At 38.5% G+C, this 12,500-nt stretch overlaps 1 protein-coding gene across 1 annotated transcript in view; it reads right to left on the reverse strand.

Annotated features, from left to right (window-relative positions):
* Positions 1-4,184: 4,184 nt before the first annotated feature.
* The window catches only part of CCDC122 (coiled-coil domain containing 122), a gene marked incomplete at its 5' end in the record, with an annotated part of 8,793 nt that continues 477 nt past the window's right edge, over positions 4,185-12,500 (reverse strand). Inside the window, 3 exons of the mRNA XM_008504874.2 lie at positions 4,185-4,349; positions 9,438-9,554; positions 10,251-10,649. Of these exons, the coding sequence (XP_008503096.2) occupies positions 4,185-4,349; positions 9,438-9,554; positions 10,251-10,649 (681 nt within the window). The remainder of the gene's footprint in view (positions 4,350-9,437; positions 9,555-10,250; positions 10,650-12,500) is intronic.

Raw genomic sequence — 12,500 nt, forward strand, 5'->3', positions numbered from 1 at the left:
GTTATTCCCTGAAAATGACAAATCGTTCTCCTACTGTCTGTGCTTGTTTGCTAAAGGAAAAAAATGCCCTGAGATCAGCCTACTACTGTTCAACATCCCACCAAGAAAAACTGGCCTCAGCAGGTTGCCAGGATTAGTTGGAATTTGACACTTTTATAAAAAGCTACACACATTTCTTTTTTTCAGATGTTATACAAGATGCTTGTAGTTTAGAGAAGGCAGTAATTTTTATTTCCTTGTTTCAGCTTATTATTTCCCCCAATGAGATTTTCTCCTGGTTAATTTCAATGCACTAGTAAGATGTTTATGTCTGTCTTATATTTATTATCTGTTCAACACTGCATGCTAAACTTGAAATGCTACACCTGCAAAAATACTGTAAGTACTGTTTGATACCAAGTTCTGTTCAATTAGCAGTGTGCAAAATGCATTTGAGCCTGTAAAATGTGGTGTTTGGCACATGAAACCATTGAATACAGATTTCAGGTGTACTCAGGTGAGAGTACTTCTACATACTTGTACAAGTATGGTGGAGGACAATCAAAGCTTCAAAGAACAGAGATTAATAAACTCAGGTGTCAAGGGAGTTGAGTTAAACACACAGTATTTTTCTCTCCTGTGGCTCTAAAAGATAAATTTGATTCAAGCATAATTTCTTAATTCATAGAATCATAGAATTGGCTGGGTTGGAAGAGACCTCAGAGATCATCGAGTCCAAACCTTGATCCACCACCGCTGCAGTTACCAGACCATGGCACTGAGTGCCACATCCAGTCTCTTTAAATATCTCCAGGGATGGAGAATCCACTACTTCCCTGGGCAGCCCATTCCAATGTCTGATCACCCTCTCCATAAAGAAATTCTTTCTAATATCCAACCTAAACCTCCCCTGGCACAACTTAAGACCGTGCCCTCTTGTCTTGCTGAGAGTTGCCTGGGAAAAGAGACCAACCCCCCCTGGCTACCTCCTCCTTTCAGGGAGTTGTAGAGAGTGATGAGGTCTCCCCTGAGCCTCCTCTTCTCCAGGCTGAACAGCCCCAGCTCCCTCAGCCTCTCCTCATAGGATCTGTGCTCGAGTCCCTTCACCAGCCTGGTTGCCCTCCTTTGGACCTTCTCCAGGACCTCGATATCCTTCCTAAACTGAGGGGCCCAGAACTGGACACAGGACTCGAGGTGTGGCCTCACCAGCACTGAGTACAGGGGCAGAATCACTTCCTTGGACCTGCTGGCCATGCTGTTCCTGTTCCCAGGTTCTTTCTGATATGGAGTTCAGTTATTACCAGATGTAGGGGAATCCTCTGTAGTTACCAGAATATTTGAGACACAACTGAGATAAGCTTATCTTGTTTAAGTATGTATATTGAAAAAGCCTGTTTTTCACTGAGGATAAAAAAGGTGTAAACCTTCAGTATCTGAGACCCCTTGAAGGTGTCAAGGGCCTCAGCAGGCAAGAACAAGGGGTCTCTTGCAAAATACAGAGAAAAAGGAGTATTAGACCTTGGATGATAGGAAGGGCTCTGTGTAGAAGGGAAGATCTCTGCATACAGCACTAGCAGGTCCATTACACACTGCTCTTGTACTCACTTTTATTATGTTACATTAAACAGTTTCAAAAATTTCAAAGAACATACAAAAGAACCACAAAAGTAATGAGAGATACTGAACCTTACTTAGATTTATTAAAAGGAACAAGGAAAATGAAGGTCCAAGGTATTTCCCTGGTATAAGTGAATCACACTGTTCATGTTTTGTTATGTGGAAACTACCTTAATACCCAGATAAGTCATAATGAACACCTTTACTAGTCAAAAAGATAAATAAAGGTGTGATATTTTTCTTACATGAGGAGGTTTGGATTGTTTCCTAGAGTTGTTTTCAGCTGGTAATAAAGCACAGAGTTAATCTGTGATATTATAACCATGGTAATAAGTGCCAAAGTAGATTTGGTTGAAGTAATTTGTGTAACTGATAAAAAACCTACCTTGATGCATTAAATGTTCTGGTACAGTAATAATTAGAAACTAAATATGGGAAGAAGACAATATCAGTGATAAAAGGCATACTTAAGGCCATGCAGTCTTAATACCTTGACAATTTTAGATGTTGTACCACTTTTGGAGAGGATCCATGTGGCTAAAGCTCTCAGTTGCCAGTCAATATATTTGGAAGGCTTGATCTATTTGATTCAGACAGAAGAAGGTGTGTGAGCATTTTTAGGGAGAGAAACCACCTGATATAAACTACACTCATTTCACAAGAAGGATGGATAAACTGAAATCAGAAATTATGCAAAACAATATAAGATGAATTAATCACTGAAACTACCAATAACCTAGTAAATGATCCATTTTTTCAAGGCTGGATCCCTTTCTAGAAGATACACAGGCATCCCATAGCTGTTTTGCTGTGTGTAGGGATGAACAGTTGTAACATGGCAGTAATGTGCTGTATACTTCATAAGACTCAATGTTCTTTTGGAGCTTTCTGTACTCAGGAGCAATGAATGTGTGAATTCCTTCAGAAGAGAAAGGTAGTTGAGATCAGGGGTCAATTTTAAGGTGTTTTTCCTTGTCTTCTTTTAAGATAAATTAGGTTATAAAAGTTTTAACCCAGCAAATTACTTGTATGATGTTACAGTTGCTATAGAACAGGATACTGAGGTTTTCACTTCTAATTATTGCTTTAATGGACATACCCTGGCTGGCAATATTGCAAAAGAAAAAGACCAAGCCAAACAAACTTGAGAGTCTAGCAATGTTGAGAGAGTCTTCATGAGTCTGCATGTTGCTTAAAATACCTTTATATTAAGTAAAAATCATATTAAGAAAAATGTAAATACGCATGAATATATAAAGGCTTTGACACAGGTAATAACAGTGTTGCATTTGTTTCTCTAAGCTAACAATACATAGGCAGTTTAACATCTTCAACAGTAAATACTCAGTTTGCCTAAATCTTCATTTTATATTCAGGAGTAAAGATAAACCTAAATTATTCAAGACAACATCTCAAATAAAAAGCTATTTCCACGGAACAGATAAATATTCCAGGTTACAGCCAGTCAGAACTATTAACTTAAGTGTAAGAATAGAGAAAACACTGTAAATGCCTCACATGACAAGCACACAATAAAAAGAAAGCAAAGAAAAATGTCTACCTTTCACTTCTATTTTAACAAGAATTTCTAATAGGTTGTAACATGTTAAGAATTATCTTACCAAACAATAAGCACCTGGTGTTATTTGGCTGCTACTAGTAGTTAATTAAGGTCCTCTACACAGCAAGTTCCTCTATAATCAAACATCTCTAATGCATTCCTGTTTCTAGAGGGTGAGTTGTTGCATTTTAAAAGTTGTCCAGACACAGTGCTCTCTTTATCTACCTCTTTTTACCTTACTCATTCCTCTTTACTAACATATAAGACCAATTAAAGTCAGATTATTTGAAGCCCAGCTCTGCATGTACTTTTTCCTAAGTCATTTATAGCTGGGCAGCCTATGTCACCCTTGTCCCCATGGTAGGATATCGTGGCAGGTACAGGGCAAAGAGTCTGTAGCATCCCCTATACGAATTTCCCACAGGACAAAGCACAGGCCATCAGAGCTTCCAGAGTTCTCCATTAGGTTGCAATAAGAAGGGATGTGGATAAAGGGTCTGGAATTTTGGTATCCCAAGAACGCAAATACAAACTGATAGTTATTTCTCTGTTGGGAAAACAACGTAGATCTCAGAGATCTGACTGAATAAAAAGGAACTCATCAAATCTTATTTGCTTGACTTCAGATTACTTTTTAGATAAAACTGGCACACATTTTGGAAACACCTGGAAATGTTAGTAACTTTCTTCCTGAAATAACTTCCTTCCCTGGCTGTAGTAAAAAACAAACAGAAACCAACCAACCAAATAAACCAGACCACACCCACACACAAAAAACCTCAAAACAAGCAACCAACCAACCAAACCAAACCAACAAAAATCCCATCCAAAGTTATCCCAAAGCATTACAGACCGAGCATGGATTAATTCATGCCACAGAATGAAATGGAGAAGAATTTTAAAAAGAAATAAATCACTGAGCTTTGGCCCAGCTATTGGGTTACTTTCCTGTTTTGATTATTTCCACAAATAAAACCCGACCCTGTATGGAAAAAATTACCCACATTGTAGCCTTTTTACATTTGTTTTACATGCTACTTTGTAACTCTACTCCTCCAAGCCGCTTCCTTAATTCTGCTGCCTTCTTCTCTAACTGCTGAATGTTCCAGTGCCATTGTCTTTTATTTGAATGGAGTTTGTTCAGCTGGCAATGCAAACGCTTCAGAATAGCATCATATCTTTTATTTTGTACCTAATAAAATAGAATAAAATTCACTTCAAAATTTCTTTCAAGTAAAGGTTTTTAGAAAGGTGAGTTCAGCTCACCTACCTCTGAAGTGTAGGTTTTTTTATACTTGACCATGTCATCCCATGTTCACTTTATAGGTACTGAGGAGACACTGAGACATCTAGGAAGCCATTCACCTGCCTTATGTCAGATATCTGCTTTAGGACAATATGAATCATGCCTGTCTTTCCCAGCAAGAGAAAGAAAAGCTCTGTCCCACTAAGACCTCAAGTGAGGAGTTCAGTGTGGGTATCTGCTCTGTAAGTGTCTAAAATTTAACAAAGTAAATCCCACCCAAAAAGTCAGCATCTCACAGCTGAGGCACCACCCTACACGGATGTGACTTCAGGCTCCAAAGTGAGAGGTGAGAAAGGGATAAATTTTCATTCTTGTCTGACAAGTGTGCTTGGGTATGAATTAGAATACAAATGAGGTAACCTAGAGGGCTGCAGAAGCATCTTCAGTGTAGCACTGCACTTAAAAAGATGCTTTTTGTGGAAAGGTAATACTGTGGCAATGCAGTACCAGATAAATTTTGCCCTCATTACTGCCTCATATGAAGAATGGCTGCTGCAGGCAACCCTCTGAAGATTTGCATTCCGAAGTGTAAAAGCACGAAACATCCATTATAATAAAAATGGAAATAATGGGGTTTTGCTTAATGAAAATTTGGGCTTACTTACCCTAGTTTGAATGGCATATGAGTGGTAGCATATAATTATTCTTGTGTCTGCTTACTGAAACATTATTAGATCCTGCTTAACATATGCATGCTGCTGTACAGCTGCATCCAAACTACAGCATTGCCAGTGATCTCCTGTGAATCTCACTGCCTAAATTCCACACATAACCAAGTAACGTCCTCACTAATGTTTTCTAAATTACACTGTCCTCTCTTAGGGGTGATGAGCTGACTTTTTTTGTGTTCCCTGGCTCTCTACTGTCATCTTCCACAACTTTTCAAGGGATGCTGCCAGATTAACTCATCTGAATGCATGCTTGAAGGATCTGAACATCAGCAGGACCGTGTTGTAGGACACTGAATCAGCTGGGATCAAGATGATTTGCTTTTTCAAGAAATGTGTCCAGAATGGTGGCAGAAAGCTGAATCAGGGGAGGTCTGGGGCAGATATTAGGAAAAGGGTTTGCACACAGAGGGAGGTCAAGCAGTGGAACAAGCTTTCCTCCCCAGGGAAGTGGTTACAGCACCAAGCTTGCTTGATGCTCTCAGGCACATGGTGTGTGATCCCTGGGATGCCCTACACAGGGGAGAGGAGTTAAGACTCAATGTTCCTGATGGGTCCCTTCCAACTCAGCATATTCAACAATTCTATGATCATTGTCTGGCACATCTACTGAGGCAGGGAGCACTAACATTCTTACTGGAAGAACACTGCTCTTTTTACTGGGCTTTTACTACATTTAAGTTAATGATTACAAATAAAATTGCCCAAGCATTTTTGGAATCTCCATCTCTGGGCTGATTCAAGAACAGGACCAACAAGCATCTGTCAAGATCTACACACTGATGGACATTAAGGACATGGAGATGTTGGAGTAAATCCAAAGGAGACACACAAAAATCAGAGGGCTGAAGCATCTCTCCTATGAAGACAGACTGAAAAAGTTAGGGGATCTTCAGCATGAAGAAGAGAAGGCCCACAGGAATGCTGGGGAGGGACTTCTTACATGGGCATTTAGGGACAGGACAAGGGGGAAAGGTTTCAAACTGGAAGAGGGGAGATTTATATTGGACATTGTGAAGATATCCTTGCCTGTGAGGGTGGTTGCCCTCACAACTGGCACAGGTTGCCCAGGGAAGTTGTTGATATCTCCACCCTGGAAGTGTTCAAGGCCAGGCTGAATGGGGCTTTGATCAGAATAGTCTGGTGGGAGGTTGTCCTGGCCCATGACAGGGGAGTTGGAACCAGGTGATCTTTAAGGTTCCTTCCAACCCAAACCATTCTGTGATTCTTTGATGTGGAGGAAAGAGGGCAGCAGGGAAATAGTCTTTTGAGCTTTATTTTTCTGATTATTTTTCAATAACAACCTATTTCCTGCTATTTGTGGATGAATAGTGAACTATTCTTTCTGAATGAAGCCTTGTCCCTATACAGTTAACCAACCTGGTTAATTGTTGACATCCCTGTCTCAGTCTGGGAACAGGCTCTGCTCTTCAAGAGATGGGTGGGGCTACTGCTCAGGTAAGGGAGTGAGCTAAGGTCTACAAACTGCCTGAGATGTCCATCAGTACTCTCTCTGGTGAGAAGCATCCCAGAAATGAATTAATTGTAGGATTTATTAAATAGCAATGTCAGAGCACTGAATTTCCTAGGGGGAAAAAGGAAACTTAGGCATAACTTTCTTTACAGAAAGGCATCAATAAATTCTAATTTTCAAAAATTCAGCTGCTTCAGAAACACATTCCAAATTTCATCCCTGCATGATGTGCTTGTTTGGGAGAATCTTTATGAGAAACTAGAAATAATATTGAGGCAAAGTGGGAGTACCAGAGATGAGAGTCAGTCTGTGTGTCAGCTTAGACATTAACAGGCTTCAAGAGGAATTCTATAGGCATTTAAAGATATGACTGTAAAGGGAAAGCCTTAAATGAGGACTTAAAATAATTGCTAAATCAAAGTTCCAGAAGTCCTAGAGCAACAACAAACTCATTAATCATACTCAATGATTTGCTTGTCTCTGGAGGCTCAGGAACCTTGGAGCTCATCTGTTCTTTGCAAAGATATGAATTACAGAATAGTTTGGGTTGGAAAGGACCTTGAAAGATCTAGTTCCAGACTTCTGCCACAGGCAGGGGCACTTCCAGCTAGACAGGTTGCTCAAAGCCCCGTCCAACCTGGCCTTGAACACTTCCACTGATGACAATTCCTCTGGGCCAGCTGTCAGAAACCTCATAATCCTTATTGTAAAAAAAATTCATCCTCACATGTAGTTTAAACCTACTCTCTTTCAACTGTTTAAAACCATTACCCCTCACCCTATCACTGCAGACCCTGGGAAAATGTCTCTGTCTTTCTTATAAACCCCTTTTTTATATTGAAAGGCTGTAATAAGGTCTCCCCAAACAGAGCCTTCTTCTCTCCAGGCTGAACTACCCCAACTCTCTCAAACATTCTTCATAAGAAAGGTGCTCCAGCCCTCTGATCATCTTTGTAGCCCTCATCTGGACCTGCTCCATCTCCTTCTTGTGCTGGGGACCGAAGAGCTAGACACAGTACCCCAGGTGGGGTCTCATGAGAGTGGACTAGAGGGGAAGAATCACTTCCCTTTACCTGCTGGCCATGCAGCTTGTGGTAGAGCCCAGGACACTGCTGGCTTTCTGGGCTGCAAGGGCACACTGTCTGCTCATGTCCAATTTTTCATCCTCAAGTCTTTCTCTACAAGGGCTGCTCTCAGACAGCTCATCCTCCAGTCTGTACTGATGTGCTCCAAACAAGGGGCATACTTACTTGCCCTTACTGACCACCACGAGGCTATAAGGGGGCCAGTTAATTTTGACTCATGAAGTGCTAGAAGGTGAGAATCCATGCAGTCTCCAAAAGCCCTGTGGTTAAGTGCTGAAGCCTTAAGGTGGGGTCAGTCTGCAGACTGACCGAGTTTGAGAGGGGCACGTGTGACCTACAAGTCTCCATTCCTCTTCTGATCAATCTAAATCTAGCCACTGCATACTATAAAATCTAGTAAAACCACATTATGACCTCTAGAATACATCAGATGGGCTGACTGCACCTCTGGTGACCATCATGGGAACCAGTTTGACTCTCATGTAGCCATCTGTATTCAGATAACCCCAGTTAAGCATCAGCAGTCTCTAGCTGAACCCCAGTGCTGCAGCTCAGTGGAGCTTTGTCTATGAGCCCAGTATGTCACTTTATTCCTGTGTCTGGCTTCAGAAGTTTTCCTTGAGCTGTGCTGAGGACTGCTGGGTATTAATGTCTCTGCTTGTCCATTGACAGTTTTTATATTTAAAATCAGATTGTTTACCAGAGGACTCTTAATAGAAAATGATAGCCTGAAAGATTGCATTTTTAATCCTGCTTCCTTTTGAGGCAAAAAGATTGTATAACAGAAACAAAAACACCTGAAAAACAGATTAAACTTCACTATTTAATTAATTTTTTAAAAATTATTTTTGGCTAATTTTACTTGAGGTCTATAGAACCTCTTAGGAAAATGGTGACTTTATAATAAAATATTTTCTGAGAAGCTGAATAGCTTCTATTCTAAAGTGGCTGTATTTTTTTCAGTTCAGAATTTTTATGCTGCTTCCTATCACATGAAAAATGATTCTTTTTTTCCTCCTATACTTTACAATGGGCAATAGAACTAAGGTTCTATCAGTTAATCTTTATATTATCAAGCTTTGTTCATTACATTTTGTGGCATTTATTTGAACTAACAAGATAAATGATGTCGAACTTTCAAACTAAAAACTATCTAGACACACTAAGTATTTCAGTAAGGAACAAGATGTAAAATATGGTCTAATTATTTTTAGAAAGAACATTTTAACTATTTGTCATAATTTTATCTTGACAGCTAATTAGGAACTGCTGTGGTATACCTAATCTAATGTCAGCTCAAATTAGGGAGATAAATGTAAATTCCATTTTCTTTTGCAATTGATTACCCCATTGATGAGTTACCAGGAACTGTCAGACAATTCATGAATAATCAAGTCAGCAGTGAAATGTAAAGTATTTCAGAAGTATTACAGAAATAGAAACCATGTATTTTGCTTCATGACCATTCAGTGACTTCTTACTTTTCAAGACATCATACCAAAAATTCACAGCTGAATAACTTCTTAAAAGGCTTAAGGAAAAATGCTCTCAACTTTATTTTTTTTCATTATGGCAATTCAGTTCAGGATTTTAGAAGGCCCAACAGTATCAAGAATTTAAGACAGGTTGGTTACTGCACATACTTTAATAATGTAGGGCCAGCAATGATGTATAAAATATTTCAAACTTCATTTGCACTAACTGTATTCTGTCAGAACTGTAATCATGTTTTAATCAAATGACTCACCTCAATTTCTTTTCTAAGTTTAACATGCACTTGTTTCTCTTCTTCCAGCAAATCTGTTTTTTTATTGATGAACTCTGACAATGTTGCTATTTCCTTTTGTAAAAGTGCAATTTCTTCCTGCAGACAGAATTTCCCTCTAAAAAGTTGTATGGCACATCTATTGTACATCATTATAAACATACTGTTATTGATGTACTACTATTAAAAATATCACATCTTAACAGTGTCACTTATTTGAGATGTGGTAAAGATCTATCATAAGCAATTTCACATTAAAAATTAATAATTAAAGGAATAATAATTTAGAAATTGCAATTAAAATAAATAATTAAAATAATTTATAATATGGTTTTAGGTACTTAAGATATATTCTTGATCTGAAATATGTAAACAACTCATTTTGATGAGTTACCTCACAGCAAAATTAAAAGAATACTGTGCTCTTACATGACAAATATAACATGACAATGTTCCTCAGAATTCTAAGAAATGTCCATGTAACTTTATCCTGCAACCTGAGGGAAGCCCACTCTAGTCTGGCTTAATTTACAGCTCTGTAATTTTTTTCATACCTGGGTTTATTCAATTACAAAGAATGAACCTGACATTTACAATAATATAGAGGTAGCAATGGCTGATTTTTTTTTTTTTTACTGCATACTGAAATCAAAATTTCTTCAATTAAAAAAGTATTAGAAACTATCTGCATTCCCTCACGCACCATAAACATATTAGGCAAAATAATCATATTAGTTAAACTCCACCAAAATTATTTCACACGAAAGAAAGAGAACAGAAGAGGAAATGGAGTACCTGCATTTGTTTTATTACAGATCCTTCTGGATTCTGGAGATCACACACTAACTCCTCTTTCTTTGCCTTTAATTCTTCAACAGTGGCTTTCTTTTCAGCAAGCTCAATCATAGCTGGCATTTTACTTTCCATCTCCCAAAAGAGATGTTTATGAGCCTTTATTTTTTCCCGATATTCATTATTTCTTGCTAATGTCATCTCAAACTCTTCTTGTAGTGTTTCTGTGTCACACCTCAGCCTTAAGTTTTCAGAATATAGGGCTCTGATTTGGGCCTCCAGGTTTTCACAGTGATACTTTGTCACTTCTATGGCACCATCTTGCAGATATATTTCCCTTTCTGCTGTCTTTGTTTCTAACCGAATTGAAGCAATTTCTTTCTCTAGTTCCTGAACCTTTGCCTGTAAAAATATTTCAGAATTCAATTGAGAATATTTATGAGAGGATACAAGGTATCTAGTTAAACACTGTAATTTATATTTATTCAATAGTCTTTTTTTTTTCCACTTCTTGAGTGTGGTTTGAATGGGAGATAATTAGGGTTCCACTTCCTAAAATCATCACCTTAGAGACACAATGCAAAAAGAATATCTTAGGTTTTTCCCCTTAGATTGCACGTAAAATGAAATAAAGTACCCTTGAAAGTGCTTTAAACTCCTCTAATTTGCAAGATACACAGGACGTGACAGATCAAACCTAACTCTAATGTTTGTTTAGAGCTGAAAGCCTGTTAAGCTTTCAGACTAAAAATAACTAAAGATGCCAAAAATCACCTACAAACACAGATGGGTGTTTGGGCTGACAGAGCTACCCTGTCACACTACCCTGTTCATTGAAGCTTTCAGTCCTGCTTCCATCACACTAACATCATCCTACAAGAGTAGGATTAACCCCAACTATTTTAAACCCCTAATATGCATTTTGTCCTAGAAAGACCTCTGCATCTTGAGACTGATGAGAAAGGAGCAGCTCCAAGATGTAGTACTTCAACCCACCCTAAGAGATCCAACCCAGGAGGGCTGAAGTGCTGCCTCAGAAATGTTGCTGTCTCTTTGTTGGCTGCTGACTGAGCCTGGGTGACTAACACGGGTGGAACATCTGACTTGCAGGTGATGTAAATCAGCTCAGATGAATCCCACCCAAAGTAACAGCCAACAACAGGGCATTAAGTGAGAGAATCAGCATCTTGATTTATGTCACCTATTATCCTTTCCCTAATGGAAGCCTTATGAGTGCTATGAGAAATCTCTTACTCAATGTCTCGATGAAGACATTGACTGTTAAGAACATAAAGTTTCTGTGTAACTTTTAGTTTAGAAATCTTGGGCTACAGTTTCAGCAGTATTTCATATCGTTGCCAGCCACATTTTACTGAAGACAGGAAAGCAAAAGACCTTAGTGGCAAAGATTGTCCATTTTGGAAAGGAAATTATTGTTTTTTGTGTCTTCTATGACAGGCACATACGTGAACAGAGGGAGAGTTGAAAAAGCAGTTCTGCATTCTGACCTGAATGTCCTAATTATTCAGATTTGCTGTTCTACTAACATTAATGTTTGTATGGAATTCCTAAGGTTTGGCCTCTTTTGAAAGGAAATAGAAGTGGAAGAGGAAGGAAATAAAAGATCTAATTTAATTACCTAGGGCTCCAAAGTTCTCTGGGTTTTTTAAAAATAGATTCCAAATTAACTTCTGCATACTGTATTATGGGATGATATATCATCAGGAGAAAGCTGCCTGCAAAGTGTGGACAGTCAATTAACATTCCTAAGCAAAGTTTTCAGTACTCTTTCAGAGAAGTTATCTTCAGTTGCAGGGCTTTTCACAGGTGTTATACTTGAAATTCTATCATTTCCACTTGCATCCTCCCTTGATCAAAAATGCTTGAATGCTATTGTGTCTTACTTCAGACTTATACTTAGGTCTTTCCATAGAAATTTCATCTCAAAGGCTAAACAGTAATTCGGACCCTAATAAATTCCATGAGAGATTAGAACAGAAATAATTACATAGTCTTCATGAAGACTACATGAATCCAGTGGTCTCCAAAATATTACCAAATAAACCCAGTATTTAATGATTACTCAGGACGCCCACTTCACACACAGAAAACCAAGTACTCTGAAAAGGAGGCCAGGAAAAAAAATGATAGTTTCACAAAAATCTGCCAAAAAGGATACTTCTAAAATCCTTTTTTCTACTTAAGTTTCTCAGGAAATAACCATGAAAAGTTCCAAGAGCTCTAACTCTGTAT

Source organism: Calypte anna, chromosome 1 (assembly GCF_003957555.1).
Source record: "Calypte anna isolate BGI_N300 chromosome 1, bCalAnn1_v1.p, whole genome shotgun sequence".
NCBI lineage: Eukaryota > Metazoa > Chordata > Aves > Apodiformes > Trochilidae > Calypte > Calypte anna.